Source organism: Toxoplasma gondii, chromosome VI, assembly GCF_000006565.2.
Source record: "Toxoplasma gondii ME49 chromosome VI, whole genome shotgun sequence".
NCBI lineage: Eukaryota > Apicomplexa > Conoidasida > Eucoccidiorida > Sarcocystidae > Toxoplasma > Toxoplasma gondii.
In genome coordinates, this window is record NC_031473.1 from 148,382 (window position 1) to 166,248 (window position 17,867).

Consider the following 17,867-nt stretch of genomic DNA (forward strand, 5'->3'; position numbering starts at 1 on the left):
ATGTATATATATATATATATACGTTTATTTACCTAAGTGTAGGGCGTTCATCGTTGTTGCAAGTAATTCGGTTCGACTTTGATGCCTTGGCTTAGAACTCCCTTAGATTGGGAAGGCAGCAAGGCGTTCTCGAAGATCGAAACGCTTGTTTGACAAGAGAAGTTTGAAAAGACACAAAAAACAAATCTCCTCTTCTCTGAGAGGGGATGTACCTGTGTGTTCTCAAATAGACGGACTGAGGTGAGCGAAGAACCCCTGCTCCACGAGAATCAGAAAGTTCTGTGGTTCACACGTTCTCATCAACGAATTCAGCGAGATTCCCAAATGTGAAAATCATCATCTCAGAGAGCAGGGGAACGCCTCTCGCCCTCGCATCCGTCTCTGTCGCGGAAAACGACCTGTGCATGCAACGGAAAAAGCTTTTGATGTGACACACCGAGGTGCCACACCATATATGTCTCCAGACGTTCTCAAAACTGGAGTTTCCCCAAGAAAACTGAGAAAGAGAGAACGACTCACACTCCCGAAGGAGTCTTTGGAGTGCAGGCGGCCTTGGCACTGCAGAGAGCGCTCCAGAAAAGAGCGACATCTCGAAGAAAGTCATGCCATTTCCACGTCCGGACTCGCTTCCTGTTGTTGCTCTAACAACGCCTGCTGCTGCTGGAGCACGAGAGCTGCCTGCTTCGCGAGAAGCTCCCGACGAATCTCCGGTCCAATTTTCTCGTGGAAGTGGACGCGCAGCACCTCCTTCAGCATGCTTCGCTCGTCTTCCGAAAGGCAGACTGAAAACAATCGCAGCAAAGACAAGCATGCGACGCGCGCGTTCCAACATTTGTTACTCCAGCCATCATGGAACTCCAGAAGAAACGCAACTGGGTCACCAGAGCCCCGGGCAGGCAGGCGACCACGGAAACGTTATACTCCTGAGAGTTTACCAGACGCGTCTCTGTTCAGCTCCTTTTACCACTGTTGAACTGTTCAAACGGAGTCATCTCTTGAAACACAATCACACGACTGACACCGGAGTCTGAGAAGAACTGCGAACCACGCTGAGGACAATAAACATGAGACATGGGGGGTTCGGGAAGAGAACGCGCTCGTCAGTCAGGGATAACTGGTGAGATATCTCCACAGAACAGCTTTCGGAAGCCAAGCGTTGAAAGTCTCATCCTCGCGTCCGCCTCGCCGTCCCCCATGTATCTCTCGCGCGTCCACGAATCAACAAGCAACAGGGAGAGAAGACGACCACACAAGGCCGCCCCAAACATTCCTTGCACTCACAAAGCTGCTCTTCAGCCGACGCAGCTCAGCTTTCTGCTTCAGAGAAACGAAAAAGGAATGGAGCTTCACACTCAGTCAAACTGCCGACACCAGCGACGCACTCGCAACGGCAATCTGAAACAAACCGACCGAGAGTCTCGTGCGAACCACTGACGCGGCACGTCGAGCGCAAAAAGTGAATCCAGACATCTCATCAGGTAACGTCGAGCAGTGGCCCGCAGACATCTTTGACAGTGCCTTTGACTGTGGTTCATCTCCACGGCTTGTGGTGGACTTTGACCGCTCTGCGGCTGCGCCCTGTCGCCTCCCGGAAACGCCCCTCCTCTACCAGAGCTAGAATCACAGATATGGAACGAGAAAACGGAGATTTGACGAGAAAACTGACATTTGTAGCGTTGAACGAAGACGAGCAGCGCTTGGTGCCAGGCGACAGGAAGGAGGTCCGCTCTCTCGGCGAATCGGTGGAAATGCGCGACGCAAGCCTGAACCGCCTGGAAAGACAAAGAACAGCCCAACAAAGGAAGATCTTCCAGCCGCGAACACTGAACGCGTTTCCCACACAGAGCGCCGCGTTCGACGTATGTAGCGTCTGGAATAAACGAATGGATATGTAAAGTGCTCAGTCCACCCGTAGATAAAAACGCAAACAGTTTCGCAGAAAGAAAATAAGGCCTGCAGAGAAGTCTGAGAAGACTCAGACGAGATCCTGAGGCCTGAGTGTAATCTGCTTGGACACCGTAAACAGGCGACACTGTCACAGATGAGTCGCAGAAAATCCGATATCCGCAGGCGCCTTCCCAACCAAAGGACATCCCCTGCGTCTACAACTTTTGACTGGAAGAAGAATGGAGAAGTATAAAGAAGTGTGTACGCATATTTGAGGCAAACAGGAGTGGACGAAACAGGAACTCGCGTGGCATTTTTCGGAATCGAATCAGAAAAAGAAAGTGACCGCGTCGCATCAGAAGGCGTCAGAAGCAGAACTGGCTTTAACGGTCAGGAGATCATCCGCTTCCGCCACGGAGGTTCCAAACGCAGAGCCCACTATCTCCGAGTGTGCACGCAGTCGCGAAAAAACAAGAATGCCCAAGAACTCTCCCAACATGCTGGAGCTGCGCGCGTCAACGGAAGCGCAGACGCTTGCGAGGCGCCGCGTCTGTCGAAGAGCACAATGGACGAACCTTGACAGGAAGCGAGTACTTCTTGTTGATGAGAAGCCCCATCAACACACTGACAGCCGGTAGCCACTGAGGCGGGGGGACGAGCGCCAAGCGCATGAGCGCCGCGGCCGCATGCAGAACAGGAATCGAAACCTTTGCCACCACACTCCCGACGATGATGGCTTCTCTGTTGCTGCAGCCCTGGAAAAAAACACCCAGTGATGCGCATGCGAGAAATTGACAAAAGCAAAAAAAGCCTGGTTTCCCCAGTCTCGCAGAGCAGATGCGAGGTCGATTGCACGCTCGCACGAGGTGAGCTGAAGTTTGCGTGAAACGCGGAAGAGCAGGAACCACGCGTTCTTCGTGAGAATGCAAGTCGGCACCCACAACAGCAACTGCGTTCTGGCTCCAAAGCACTGGGAACGTACCTCGAGAGCGAGAGGCAGGAAAATACCTTTGAAGAAGGCTGCAGGCTTGAAGAGAGCCTGGAGAGGAAACAGCAGAGAAGAGAAGCGCAGACTGAACGTCACGAGTGAGCCTTTTTGTTGCTTCCGTCCAACCATCCCCCGGTTGCAGATCTCCACTTCTTGACTCGTTTACGCCGAGGACATGCAGATGCATGGACCGAGACTCGAGAAAGATCAAAAACATTTCTTCGTCAGCCTGGGGCGACAACAACGTCCTCAACTGCGTAGAGGGTTCCACGCATCGGACTGTCAGAGTGTGTCAATCATCAGCGAAGAAACTGTTCGTCACGCACAGAGAGAGACTTCACTCCAGCACAACGTTGAACACGTCGGACGATACTTTTCTCCTCTCCGGCCCTGAACCAACCTCTCGGAGGCCTCGACCGGACGAAGAACTCCACGCAAGCCCCCTCAGTCACCACACAAGAGCAGCGGAACTCGATATACATACACAGACAGAAAGTAGTGAACTGAACAAACTGTGCCACTCTCTTGATAAGGATCTCTTAAACGCCCCGAGAGGCAAAGAGAAGCTTCGGAGAGAGAATGACGATTTTTCTTGGCTCTTGAAATCGGGGGCTGCCTCCCTCGTCCACGAGCGAGGCTGGAGGAATCCAACCTGCAGGATGCGGCAGCTACGGGGAAGAGCCCAAAAAAAACAAAAACCTTTTTCTCCCCACGACGACGCAAACACGACAAAAAAAGACGCCAGCACGCGGTGCCACACTGACTTCTACTGAAACCGCGACGCCTGCACCGCGACCGCTGTCGAACAAAGTCTCTCTGAAGCGTATACAAACCGCGCGCTGGCTGCTCGTAGCGTCGAACTCCTCACCTTCTTCAGGGCTTGGTACAGGTGGTAGTTCAGCTTCTTGTTCGTGGAGATGTCGCTCCTGACAGCAGGTAGGAGGACGAGACAAAGGAATCGCTGAGCACCGGCGCTGGACAAGTTGCTTGTGAAGATTTTCGTCGCCTCAAACATCGCCTGTCTTGACCAGCTTTCCGGCTGAGTCAAAAGCAAAACTTCCTCCCACCTCTGGAGGCGGGGCAGAACTTTGAAAGCCTTCGGCATTTTTCCACTTCTGTACTTCTGCAGAAAGGATCCCATGGCTGTGTACACCTCAACAACTTTCGGAGGCAACGCACTGCAGTCCTCCTCGGGCGCTTCAGCTGCGGCGCCGCTCTGAAGAAAAAGGAAAGACAGAAGACGCAGAGAACTCAAGAGAAACCGACTCCGGAGCGCGGCTGAGAACGAAGTGAACCGCGACAGTGACCTGCATACGCAAAAGGCACTGCAATGAAACTCAAAAGGAACGCTCCCCATGCTCATCGAAGACAACCTCCCGCATCATACGCCTTGTTGCACTCGAAGCGTCCCGGCAGGCGAGGGAAGCCACCTCGAGGGAGAAATAGCAATTTTCATGCAATGTTCGAACAGAAACAAAGAACGATCACCCAAGGACGTCGATTCACTCACCGACTCTCTCTCCTCCTTCTGTCGCAACTTCTCCAAGATAAAATCCGCGAGCGTCGGAGCAGCCGCCGCAGTTCCCTGACGCTGCTGAACGCGCTGGACATACAGTTCGTCTTCCTCGTCTGCCTCGCCATCGATGACGACGAAGCCTTCAGAATCTACGTCTTCCCCACCGGAGTCCCGGTCGACATCCTCGGAGTCCAGCTCGCTGCCGCTGTCCGCATCGGGGCCGTTCTCTGAGCTGGACGTACACCAGACACAAATCCGAACCGCAACGAATGAAGCGCATTTCGCCATAGAATGCGAAAACGCACTAAAGCACGAAAAGGCGGGACTAAGAAGCAAGCGTCCAGGTTCGCTCAAAGAAACCCACGAAGCGTAGGCATGGAAAAACCATATTGCATTCTGATACCTCTTGAGCAGTCAGGGAATATATAGATTGTCTTCAGGTAGCCGAGACCAGGGCCTCGGTCCTGTCAGATATATGCTTGTCAAGAAATCATCCTCAGCTCGAGAGACGCGAGCACATGAAAGAAACCGGTGCATTTACAGTGGCAGGAAACGCCGCATGGCACCCTTCATCTGGCATTCACCTCCAAAAATCCGTACCGACGCGAGCAGATACATCCGCGAATTCCATGAGGTAGGGAAGGCGAACTCTTGAAGTTCAGAAGAGAGGCATGAAACCGTGACACAGATGTACGAATGTCGCCTAAAAAAACATGCAACAGACGACTCCCAGTGTCCCTTGCGGGAAAGAGGACAGCGGCACCGTTGAACGTATCATGCAGTCGGGACCCCAATCAGAGGGAAATCCGCGCAGAACCGAGATTTACATCCGTTGGAAAGGCCTGGCTTTTCTTCAGAGCGATAAGGGATGAGTAAGAGATTATCCTCACGGGAGGATCAGAAAGAAAACTTCATCATTTTCGCCAAGGACTGACAACAACCTTTCCTCCCACACTCAAACAGAGTTGAAGTCGGAACACGGGGGTTTTCGCGACGTTCTCGGGAGACCCGGACGCCTCACCGGTGGTGTTGCTGTTCCTCGACCAGACGAAGAATTTTCTTGCTGAGTCTCCGGGGAACCACGCCGTCGGCATCTTCGCCTTCGTCGTCATCGGCCGACCTACTCAGCCTCGACTTCTTCGCGGCCTTGCCTTTCTTCTGAAACAGGAGTCCCGTCTCGGGTGTATGCACACCCGCCTGGCCGAGGATGTCCACGTGGAGAGGGTTATGGCGGTTCGCCACCTTGCGCTTTTCGCTCTGCACTTTCGGCCTGAAGAAGCAAAACATCCACGATGGCAAAGAACAAGAAAAGATGAGAAAGAGAGAAGATTGGGACGAAAGTCCGTCGAGTGTCGACGACTCGGCGCCCCACACATTGACTGGGAAAAAGACGCGGAGGAAAAACGAGGATGTTGGTTTTACTGTACAGAGTCGGCAGGCAACGCTAACTCCAGAACGAATCCACCTGGCCCCCGCAGACAACTGCACCGTGAAAAACGACTCAGACGCCTCAAAACGGCCCATACTTTTCAATACTATATACGCGCTCAGACGCCGGACATGGATGAAGCAGCCTCTGCGAACAGACTTGTGTGGCGAAAAAGGAACGAGCGCCTGAATGGGCGCGTGTATACCGACTGAGCCTTGTCAGTACTTTTCTACATTGATCCAGAAGATGCTGTGCGATGCGACTTACATTTCTTCGGGGGATCGAGTGACCGGCAGAAACGAGGGGGTCCTGTCGCCACGCTCCGGAGAGTGTGCGTTTTCGGGCAGAGCACAAACGTCGAAGAACCAGCGCGTCCGTCTCGCGAAGCAGAGACCAGACTCGGATTCGTCGATCGCGAGGATCGAACGAACTCCGGAGAAAGCGACGAGTGCAGCGAACCCCACAAGCCTGGAAAGCCCAGTTTTTTGTGCAAGCAGGTCCCCCCCCGTCACGGTCGCGCTGCTGGACGCGCTAAGCAGACAGCAGCCACCGGAAGGGGAAGGGAGCAGATACAGCTGGTTCGTTTCCAGCGACTGTTGGAGAATGAAAGAAGTTTAAATGAACTGCCACGCGTCAAAGAAAGGCTGCAGAGGTTTTTCGCGAAGGATCTCGCTGCAGAGTCCTCAGCTTTGGGGTAGGCCGACTCAGGGAAAACACCCCGCAGGTCGACCGCCAGGTGTGCTCTGGACGCGCGGGGGAAGTGAAAGTTCCGCGGGCTATCTACAGCGAACCGACTTCCCGAGAAAAAGGACTGAGAAAAGTTGACGTTCGTGCGTCCTTTCGAGGCGGGAAAAACCAGCGAAAATCGAAGCCGCTCGCGAGCCCCACACTACCTGAAGTTCGGGCGGTTTGTGCGCAGCGAGGGAAGTCTCCGCATATAAGAGGACCACCGTCACTAAGCGTAGAGGCCGAGAGAGGCCTACGGGTCGTTGTGTCTCCGCCCACACTTGAGAAACGCTCTTTGTTGGCCTGAGGCGACCGGCTTTCTTGTACGCGCCGCGGCTGTTCCTTGTCGGGGGTTTCCAGGGGAAGAATTCACTACTCTTCTGATTTTCCTGCACTTTTCCGTCCTCGTCGCCAACGTTTCTTCGTCACGATGTCGGGCATCGCAGGTGCGTTGCAACTCAGGCTCCGCATTTCCTTCAGCATGCAACAGACTGCTTGAGGGAAACCGAGGATCGTCCTTTTTCCGTTTGACAGGGAGATCTGAGCACGAAGGGCGGCGGAAATTGCCGTGAAAAGATTTTTGTGTTCTCTCCGGTTGCCGCGAACCCAAACTCGTCGGAGCGTGCTTGGCTGCCCCTTCAGCTCTTCTGAGAAATCCCCAGGATCGATACACGGGAAGAAGAGTCGCAGTCGGGAGCAAAGCTTCCGTTGTCAGAAACGTGTCTGCTCCTTGGAAAGAACCCGTGCAGATTTTTCTCTTGTGGTGTGCTTCTGGTTAGCGCGGTGCGGCATCGCCCCTGCCGTACCATTTGAGCGCGATTCGAGATAACTCGCAGCGGCGCCGTCGAAAGTTCCGCGCATGTGCATCTGTTTTCTGCGTACAAATGGGGGTACTTTCTCTGTGGCAGATCTGCATGTACCAGTTCTCTCTGAGGTGAAGCAGGTCACGAAGCGGAGAGGAGGGATTTGGACTTGGGGAAAAGTAGCGCGGTTGTTCGACACGCTTCAACCGCTGCTGGGGTTGAGAGCAACCGAACTCTGGAAAGACAGAAAGGAGAACGCGTTGCCCCAGGAAGTGTTGAGGTGAAAAACCCGTTTCTTAACTGCCCTTTCGTTCCCCGAGACCGATGAGCTATCTGAATCCCTGTGTCGAGATCCCCAAAGTCATCCCTACTATGTATAGATGCATGTACATATATATATATATATATATATATAGTTTTGGGTGTATCAGCGCGATACTGTGCATGCTGGAATTAGAGTTCGTGCGTTTGTCGCTGTGGCTTTGTTTTTCTGCAGTGGGCTTGAAGCGCGGCTATGTGGTCACCAAGAAGGCGACGCCTGCGCGTCCTTCCCGCCGACCTCGCAAGCTGTCTCCGCGCATGAGCTCCATTCGGGAAATCATTCGACAAGTTGCAGGTTTCGCGCCTTACGAGCGACGCATCATTGAGTTGCTGAAGATTGGCACTGCCGCCACGACCAAGAGAGCGCTCAAGTTTGCTAAGAAGCGACTCGGAACTCACCGCCGCGGCAAGGGAAAGCGTGAGGAGTTGCAGAACGTCGTCTCTGCTCAGCGCAGAAAGGCGTAGGCGAATGCGGAAGCGAGGAAGGCCTGCTTTCACGTTGGAACAACTCGAGCGGTGAAGACAAACTACGAGCCGGCAGCACCTCTGCGGTGCCTCGCCTCTTGGCGGGGCGACGCCTCGGTGCTTTTCCGGCTTGTGTTGAAAGTGTGCTGAGTCCCTGTGAGTCTAGTCTCCATTACACCATAAAGGCGACTTCTGTAACTGTATGAACTCTTTCCAATTCCTTGATTCCTCCTACCGGCCCGAGCGGAACGCGAAACAGAAATCGGCCCCCGAGCCCCCATTGGCAGCCCGGGGCCTCCGCTAGCTGAGCGGAAGAACGAAAAACTCTCCGTTGCCGCATGTGAAGACACGTTGACTTAGAAGAGATGTGAGTGTATGCTTTATCGGAGAAAGGGTTATGTACCCGACTCGGCACAGCAAACTCGCACGCTCGCCACTTTGCTCACTGACAACGTAGGTGTTCCAGGCTCTGCGGTGACCTTCGCGCTGGTATCCAGAGAGAAATGAAAGTCGCTTTCAGCCAGTTTTGTTCGGGAGAGTGTGCCTGCTGTCGCATTAAGTTGTTCTGAAAGTTCAAGAGATGATTTCAATTTGTGTCTGCGACGCGCCGAGTTCCTATCGGTGAGACAGTCTTGTTGAGGTCCACCCAGGGGCAACCCCCAATACAAGCCAACACGAGCCTATGTCGAGAAAAGGCTTATTTCTAGGTGCCAAAAGTTTTGCGAGAAAAGCGGAGCAACTTCAAGAAAAGTGGTCAATTCTGATTTGCGCCGTTAACCGCGAGTAACCGTCCACCAAGGGTCACCAATACGGCGTAGATTAGCACTGCTTCTTCTGGAAGTTCCGTAGGTCGTTTGTCGTCAAAAACCAGTTTGCGCCCGTCGGAAACAGTACACCACTCGAGCTGGTTCGGGCGGTGGGAAAAGAACACGAGAAGCACACTCCTTTGCCTTTTGCCTCTTGTTCCTGGAAAAAATGGAACAATGGCGGTTAACGCGAACATGGGAGACAGCGGCCGTCTGTCTCGCACAACGCAGGAGCCTCCTACGTTACAGCCGGCACAAAGTACCATGCGTGGCATTTCTAAACGGGATCAGCACCGTACGAAAAACAGACTGAGCACATTCACAAGTACATTAAAGCAGGATGCTTGCCCGAAACCTGCGACACTGTGGCATTCATGGGGGTGTTGAACGCCGCTGTGCTGCGAACCAAACAACATGTTCGACATCAAGTATAACCACATGCACGGATGCGTTCTGGAATCCCTCCCCCAACACTGAGCTGATATGACCGTATATGCGTGTAGACAAGCATATATATATATATATATATGTACGTATAAAGGTAGCGTTTTCTGCGCGGCGTGGATTTGCAAGCGCGCGTTGATATAGTTATCGTACAAGCACTCAGCTATCCGCCGTCTAGATGTTGCTGCAACGGAAAATCTCGGTCTACGTATTCTTGTTGAGCGGTTTTCGGTCCTTCCAGTATTATGTGACCTGTTATCTCCGGTACAGATTATTTCCCTCTGTTCACCTAAGTTGTTTCCAAACCACCGGATCGTGTTGGCGGGTGGTGGAATCTGAGTAAGTCAGGAACGTCGGTGGAGATGTCACCGCGCCAGTACATCTTACTAAGTCTTTTACTCGTCAAACGCCGGGGTACTCCGAGGAACCACCCAAGGCGCCCTAGAGAAGACCCACCGCGTCTGAAAAGACAACCTCTGCGCAAGTGAAGATCGCACTAAGGTCTGGCGTCTGCGCCCGACAAAGGCGAGGTCGGGAGGCAGCGGCTCCCCTGCAGACTGGAGAAGGCGACTCTGGATGGATGAAGGCACGGGAGTTTTATGCTGCTCTCTCTTTCTCGTTGCAGCTTCGCCTTCCAGTTGGAAGTTTGGCCAATGCGCCTCTTTTTCCGACCGAGCTGGGAAGCGGACGCCCTGCTGTAGATCTCTAGAACTGCCCGTCTCGTCGCCGTCGGAACTTCTGGGCGACTCGGAACCCGAGAGTCGTTTCCCGTTCAAGTTTCTCTCGTGTCCGCAGAGTGCACACGGTGGGAGAAAAGGGCCGCCGTGCTGTTCGTCCGGGTTCGACTGATAACCTCGGTCAAGGTGGATGTCGCCATCAACAACTGACGGCGGGCAGCTGGCGCCGCCCTTCCACTCTGGTACGTCGCCTCCTCGCTCGCAGACTTCACTGAAACGTGCACCGTTGCGCGACAAGTCCCAGACGACCGAGCGGTGCGGCCGAGGAAAAACTAAAGATCCGGTGCCTCCATTATGATTCGAGACTCCCTGAGGCCAGAAACCGCTGCGAGTCGCGTCGGGGTCATCCGTGCTAACACTGTCTACAGTCCCCCTCGAACCTACGGAGCCGCGGCTCTTGGTTACCACTGGACGCTCTCCCAAATTCTGAGAGAGTTTCGCAGCCGGAACCAACGCGGTCTCTGGATCGGATTTTCCATCCTGCTCATCTGAAAAAGTGACGGCGCTCAATTCTAAGGTTGGGTTGGCATTGCCCAACTCAAGGTCAGGATAAGAAGCGTCCGACCACCCAGCCGGCTCGCTGAGTTGAGAGGTGAATGCGTTCTCCGTATGGGATGCAGGTGACGGGGGCAGCGAGGCTGCGTGGATAAGCCCCCAGCCGTCAGAAATGCGTCTTCGATACACGGCTGCTCGACTACGTCGCACTGCGTAGAAACTCTGGCGAAAGCAGCGAGTTTCTCGCATAACATGTCCCGGCACACTCCCTCGTGTGTACCACCCGTCCGCATCCATCAGAAGGATGTAAACCAGAAGGACTGAGTGGTCACAACTGGGGTGAAAGTTATCTTGAGCCTTCCTACACACGCGACCCCAACCGCTCGTACGACGGGACGCGCAAAGAAATGAGACAGGACGCAAAAAACAAGTTACACTCTGCGGAAACAAACCGGTGGGGGTCGCTTGTAAAAGGCTTGGAGAAAATTTAGCTGGCGGTGTTTTTTACAAGACGTGGCTAGATGTGCGAGTCATCTATGGGTCACGTCTGCCCGTATCTAGACAAAGTTTGCGTAACCAACAGGCACTAAAGCGTGCAGCTGTGAATCTGCGGGAAAAGGGGCACGCGATGAGCGGGACACAATGGCCGAAAACCTCCAAAAGGTTCAAAACGCTAGCAAACATCGAGATATTGAACATCTAATATTGCGTAGGTCGATATCTAGAACTCGGGTGAAGGATCAAAATACGCTGTTACCACGCCGCGCCGCCCTTGACAGGAAACGGCCTCAAGAAAGCCACAACGTCGCGTAAGAAAGGTCGCGTGCTTCCTCCACTAAAGCCTCACAGCGTGAAGCTGTTGCGGAACAGGGGCACTGGTAAGTGAAAGCATAAAACACAGTGCCAACGAGCTCCGGGACAAGCTCTTCGAGCACGCAACGGGAATCGTGTACATGTACGCCTCTTCAGCAGGAAGATCAGCGAAGGGAGAAGGGAAGTCGGGCCACATGAATAATAACTGCGTCAAGCCACAGGAAGAAGTGATAAAGGCGTTGTGTGCCTGAAACCGCAGCAGAAAAACGAATCCGTCCGTTTCTGGACACTTTTTGGCGGTGAACGAAACACGCCGTCATGCCGCTTGTTCATCGAGGCCGAAGCTCATTAGGCTGCATGGCTCGTTGCTGCACTATGAGTTAGACGAACAGAATAAGGTCTACATGTAGTGCTCGGGGCGGTTATTATTATTTTACACTTTCCGGAGTAACGAAATGCTTGCAGCCTGTTTCAGCACGGCTGTGGTAACTCTCTTTGCCATCCAAAACTTCGGTTGTTGAGTGAACGCCGCAGCCGCTGCGCGGGCACCGGAGAGGACCACTATAGGCAAACAGTGCAGCTGAAACTGGAAGATTCACTGCGTGTGAACTCAATTTTCGACAAACGTTGGGAAATCCTCCACGAATTGAACTGGGGATACACTGAGAAGCAGCGAGGAGTACCCCGGCAAGAAACTGACTGACGAGTTTTGGCTACCTTTCCTTACATGCATGGCATGTAGGGTCAGCGCATACTTTGGTAGCGTTGGGTTTGTGTAATGAGGGATGAAATTTCTCTAGTTGGCATGAACATAAAAACAGGTGGCGCTTAGGTTTGACAAAGGTCATAGATTCGTCTCGGTGGGATGCTGACAGACAACACAGGAAGACTTGTAGTCATGAAGCTGACAGCGTGTGCAGCAACGAGCACTTTCTCTGGGAAGAGCTGCCGCGCGAACAGAAAGGAACACGAGACGCGAACATCTGGAATTCTGCTGAAAAGTAGGTCGGTGTTTACCACTCCAGAAAAAGGAAAGACATAGTGGCTCCCAAGCCGCTTCAACAGAAGAGAAGTCGCACGTCAAAAGGGGCTCTATGTATTGGAGAGGAGGCATCTCCAATCTCGAACCTTTTTGCTGGGTGGATGCATCTGGAACGATCAAGACTCGATCAGCGAGACGTCCTGCTACTTGGCGCGACTTCCGTGGCTTCTTAAATCTTTTCTGAGGCAGCAGAATGGGGTTCTGTGTTGCACCCCGTTTTAGGAGACTGAGTCAGCAGGCGTCCCCCGACGTGACCGGTGCAGTGTAGCGAAAGTATTGTCTGCGTTTCCTAAACACTATCACGTTTACCTAGAAGGCCTTATAAAATGGTTTAACGAAGACGAGAGCGGGCAGCCTGATTTTCCACACTTGCCAACACACACTGACGGTCCCGGGAGACTCGCTAGTTGTGAGTTGTCATCGCTGCGGTCATTCGAGGCTGCACATGCGTAGCCGCCTTTAGAGCTGCTTGGAGCAGGAGACAATGTATTTAAATGTGGTTCTTTACATATGTCTCTTTTATAATAGTGGACGAAAAACGTAGGATGGTTCCTCTCGGTCGCTGCCGAGAGGAAAAGCAGCGTCGCCTCTCATATTTTCGATAGAGATTTTACCGAGGCCTGCTTCACTAAAGTTTTTGGCCCTGGATTTGTTCAACACAGTTCCTGCGGGGTTAGACGAGTTTTTATCATTCGCTGGGCGTAGAGCAGTTCGAGATCTCCTGCATTCGGGCTTCTGGATCGGCCACGAAAAGAAGTAATGACTTGATTTTCTCTTGTGTGTGCAGGATCTGCTTCTCCAGCGACGCAATTTTTTGTTTTTCTTGTATTATTTGAGTCCGTACCCTGTCGAGCTGTTCAATCTCACGGTCCAGCAGGTCCCGCGATGCCGCCTGCTCCGTCTCCAGATGGACTTCTTGTTCGCGACATCGCGAGCGGATGGACGCCATTTCCTTCGCCATAGCAGCGAGATCTGAATGAACAAACTCCATGGCTTTACCTGTAAAGATGCGTGGAAAGCACCAGGTTGTTCCGTCCAGATGAAAAAGTGCTCGGTATGCATTGCATGAGTTGCAACTTCTTTCGCACACTTTCGTTTCATGCATTCCCTGGAAATTCTTGTTTCAGGAACGGTACATGCAGCCCTGGTTAATGTGAAAAAAAGACCGTCTGGTCAAAACTTGCTCCGAAGCATAGAGTATACCGTTTCCGCTAACAAGGTATCTTTTACATCGGAATAGGTAGAGATCGACTAGCAGGAGAAGCGCACGAACCACCGCAGAATGAACGGCACATCGGCTGACGAGGACAGCACTGCAACCGTTCAATCTGTTACTGCTACGCATGTGATAGATGACTGATTTGCAAGACGAGAAATCGCTTCCCGGAAGCCGCCTTTGCAAGGCTGGGGAGAGCTCCCGTTCTCATTTGCTTCATACCACGGAAAAACGAGTAATTTATTTTGGCTTGCATGGTTCTGGGGTAAGGTGACGGTGCGTATGTTTTTCTTCACAGTGCTTTCCTATACTTAAGGTGACCGAAGAGTGATCACCTAGCAGGTGTTGTGGAACGACCGTCGCAGGTGGTACTTGGACCTCTACGGTGACTGCACCGCTCCTTGTGTAATTGGTATAGCAAGCGTCTCAAACGATCGCCCTTCCTACTGAGAAGAATAGAGCGGAGTGCAGCGGAGATCCATGAATCATTCATAGTGTTAGGCAGGTGGCCGGCTCTTTCAGAGTCAAAGAAGCGTTTTCCCGAGAGAAGCACATGCAGGGTACACGTCCGGAAGCTAAATGCTTGGTGATAGTGCTGGTGAGCTGTGCTATATTTTGCCAAACGAGGATGTCTGTAATCTATCAGTCTGAGAGCAAAAATTGGCCTCCGCTCAATCCATTCGCGCTGTGCTGTATACTCTCAGGGAAGACGTTCGTGTTCTGCTCTCTAATGTCTGTGTCGCTGTTCGCGAGGTACCTAGAGGATTGAGAGTTTGGCAGAAATCTTGAAGTGACTGTTCAAACGTCTTGCTGGCCAGTTGGTCTGACGGGAAAGGACACGAACTGGTGTCGACAAGACGGCTACTCCGTTCATCTAGCCCCAGATCGCCAGTGTTCGCCAAGTCATGTCGACCAGCAAGGCTCTTTCCGTCGTCTAGGGAAATGGAGTTGTGACTGTCTTTCTTTCCCACCGTGTTTCTCAAAGCACCGCCACAAGAGATGTCACCGAACGGCCGCGTTCTGCGATGGCTGTTTCCTCTTGGAGAAGCCGTCATTTTGGGAGAGCATTCGTGCCCACCACGTTGTGATGGGGATGTCCCCGCCATAGCTCTCGAGAATCGTGCGGATGATTCTCAAGGTGGTGGAACGGAAGAAAGGAATTGTATATGCGGGTGAGTCGCCTCTTGGTACGATACAGAGGTCAGGCGGGCACTGATCTCTTGGACACCTCTCTGCCCTGTTATCCACGACTGCTCCTTTAGCAAATGTGGGGGCAAGTATCCGAATTACTCCACTACGCTTGATGAATCACTGAAGCACCGTCGAAGACGACTGTAGAAGCTGAGAGACGTCGGCGGCCAACCTCTGCTGTGGTAATTCTTCTACGCTTACAGTGTGAGTGCATAAAAACATATTCGTACGCGTATCTGTTTGTCAATTTCAACGCCCTTGGAAAGAACTGCGGCGCGAAACGCAAACACCGGGAAAAAAGAGCAAAACTGCCGGCAGCGTACGGCGAACGAAGGCATATCAGATTGATCTGACTGTGGTAGTCAGAAGGGAAAGCTCACGAAGAATCATGTCATCAATACGACAGCAGTCAATGCAAATAGTGTCACGCAGCCACGTAACGATCGTAGGTAGAGTCACAATAGTTTGAGTTGGTTCTTCAGGGAGTCAGAGTTTATTCAAAAAGTCGTTTGTACACACTGTTGCTAGCATCTTCGATGAAGAGCCCTACACACGGACGTCAAGCAAACAAAGAAAAGCAAATCCCCGTGGGTCTTTCAGACGAAATGTCACGTGTTTTCCAAGACCCCAAATGCCAGTCGGAACAGACATTCGTAGGAGCCGACAGCTTTGCATGTGTGTGTGTGTGCAATGCTTCCTGAAGAGGAGCGCCACTCCACAGAGGTTACTTATAAGCCGGAGCAGGGGGTCCTAAAGTGTTTGCGGCCCGTTTCGTGCCTTTTGGTTTTGGTTTCGAATGCCCCGTGGCTTGTGAGCAGCTCAGCAAATGTCTAAATTATTCGCCCACGGATGTGAAAAGCAACGATGGCGGCTGCCGGCCCCACTATGGAAATCTTCTTGTCGGGCGTCTGTAGCAGAAGTGACTATTGTGTGAGACAGCATCAAAGACGTGCTCAGTTTCCGTTCTTTTGAAATCGAGGGGATACTTACGTTTTTTGCCGTGCAGGAGGCTAAAATGCCCAGAACGTTTTGTTATCGCATCTGTTTCTGGGCTCCATCGCATGCATTGGCTTCTTGAGATCCGGGAAGTGAAACTACAAAAACTGGAGAAGAGGTGTTTCTTGAGGCAGCACCACGTAGCACGTGGCCAGCGCTTGAGATGCTTTGTTATGAAATACATGAGAAGTGATCCATCCGAATTTGTCTGACACCTCTCTGAATTTCTGTCGAGCATAAAAAGCAGCCGTTAAACACATGTATATAAACCTATGGTAGACAAAATAGCTTCGCGTCTAGGTCTTGTGCAGTTTCTGCACCAAATGCAAATCACCACATGCTGCAACTCATTCTTTTTGAGAAACCTACAACTAGCAATACAGGAGCAGGATGAAAAGCGGAAGAAACAGAACGCACGCCACGTTTGTGGCGACGGGGTCGCCGTCTAATGGACAAACAACTTTTAAAGGTGCTCTGAGGCTATTGAGCAGAGGGTATTTTGCCTATCCTATTTCGAGCAGTCTGATGTCCCCCTTCTTGAAACTTTTGGGAGGCTTATCATATCGTGAGAGTTGCTGGAGTACGCAGAACGGATGGTCTGCCTTTTTAAGTTATCGCTACATTCCTCACTTCAAAACAATCACGCACCTGCTCGACATGCAGACAGGCAAAAAGAGAGATGTGTTGAGTCTAGTTGGAAACTCAGATTGTCCCAGCCGCAATAACGTCGCACATGTCCGGTTGCCTTGGTCCTGCGTGACTAGACCACAATCCTCGAATTCCTGCGAAGGTCAAGGCCAAGAAAGCGAGAAAGAAGTCGTTCTGGCACATGTTCCACTACAAGAAGCCCATAAACTCTCCTCTCGGATCACCACTTTTGTTTTGATTAGTAGTAAACACAGGAACGGACAAACAGAATTCCGTGAAGACGTTCCCCAGACACTGGTAGACAAAGAATGCTTCCCAACTTCCTGTGAAACCGGTCCCTGTCTCGGCGGAAATGCAACAGAACCCAATTTCGAAAACAGAGACTTGCTGGAGGAGCTTCGGCTTCACACCGTCGGTGATAATAAACTGCAGTCGACGAATTCTTCTCTTCCGCTCCAGGGACCCACAACGGCAGATTCGCCATCAAGTGATGTCTTTGATACTTTCGAAACTTCACTGAATGCGCTCGGGCAAAGGCACAGCGAAGGAAATATGGTTCTTATAAAGAGTATCCGTGACTACTGTACAGCCGTGCTCGCCCAAGCTCGTGGAGACAGTGTCTTGATCCTCTCCAATCAGCTGGTTATCCGCCTAGTCGCAAACGAAGTGATCAAAAGGGTTGTCGCAGACGCCAGTCGTAGGATTTCCAAGCGATCCAAAGGAGAAGTGGATACCCAGGGAAAGCTCGTATCCCGCTCGGGTGCTCGATGTCACCAGATAATTCCCGAGAACTGGACCGTCCTCATCAACCACGAAACGAGTGGTATGCCGCGAGAAGAACCGTCCCAAAGACAGAGCGTCAACCAAGAACAACAATCGCAACGCCGTTATTTCCCCCATCGCGGAGTGAATTCCTGTAAAATTTTTGAAGAACAAAGGCAAAAGCGGTGGCCGGTTTTGGACCAGAATAGACCCTCGGCCCCCCCGGTCCGACTTCGCCAGGCCCATCACCACACCATGCAGTCAGTTGCTTCCCAGATCACTTTCCACCGCAAATTTCCTGTTCAAGCGAGGTCTGGTAACGTGTACTTCAAGAGCCACGCGCTGCAGAATTTGTCAGGGGTCCAGACAAACCGACCATCAGCAAAACAGGAAGCGCCGTGCGGCTTTCAATGTGATGCGTTACCTCGTCCGTATCGGCATGATACGCACGCAGCACCACGTGCACAAAAGGAAAGGGAGTGTAGTGGACTGCTAACAAACACAGATCTGAATGCTTCAGAATTGGAGTCAGAGGGGGAAAGCTCGGGAGACGGATGGGCTCCAGCGGACTGTAACGTCGTC

At 52.2% G+C, this 17,867-nt stretch overlaps 4 protein-coding genes across 4 annotated transcripts; 1 reads left to right on the forward strand and 3 right to left on the reverse strand.

Annotated features, from left to right (window-relative positions):
- Window positions 1–143: 143 nt before the first annotated feature.
- TGME49_238240 (bystin protein) lies at window positions 144–6,727 on the reverse strand. The gene is made up of 8 exons (XM_018780524.1): window positions 6,088–6,727; window positions 5,413–5,661; window positions 4,386–4,623; window positions 3,744–4,091; window positions 2,870–2,926; window positions 2,463–2,642; window positions 1,667–1,772; window positions 144–782 (listed from the first exon to the last, which is right to left on the reverse strand). Coding segments are annotated over exons 1-8 (1,362 nt in total). The 5' UTR covers window positions 6,090–6,727; the 3' UTR covers window positions 144–600.
- RPL36 (ribosomal protein RPL36) lies at window positions 6,138–8,571 on the forward strand. The gene is made up of 2 exons (XM_002366476.2): window positions 6,138–6,992; window positions 7,846–8,571. The coding sequence occupies exons 1-2, from the start codon at window positions 6,977–6,979 to the stop codon at window positions 8,133–8,135; spliced, it is 306 nt and encodes a 101-aa protein (XP_002366517.1). The 5' UTR covers window positions 6,138–6,976; the 3' UTR covers window positions 8,136–8,571.
- A 379-nt stretch (window positions 8,572–8,950) lies between these two features.
- On the reverse strand, window positions 8,951–10,914 carry TGME49_238260 (hypothetical protein; the record flags this gene model as incomplete). Its single annotated transcript, XM_018780525.1, has 2 exons — window positions 8,951–9,101; window positions 9,842–10,914. The coding sequence occupies 2 exons, from the start codon at window positions 10,912–10,914 to the stop codon at window positions 8,996–8,998; spliced, it is 1,179 nt and encodes a 392-aa protein (XP_018637692.1). The 3' UTR covers window positions 8,951–8,995.
- Window positions 10,915–11,149: 235 nt separating this feature from the next.
- TGME49_238270 (hypothetical protein) lies at window positions 11,150–15,966 on the reverse strand. Its single transcript, XM_018780526.1, has 2 exons — window positions 15,870–15,966; window positions 11,150–15,425 (listed from the first exon to the last, which is right to left on the reverse strand). Exon 2 carries the CDS (start codon window positions 14,792–14,794, stop codon window positions 14,360–14,362), a length of 435 nt encoding a protein of 144 aa, XP_018637691.1. The 5' UTR covers window positions 14,795–15,425; window positions 15,870–15,966; the 3' UTR covers window positions 11,150–14,359.
- Window positions 15,967–17,867: the final 1,901 nt, after the last annotated feature.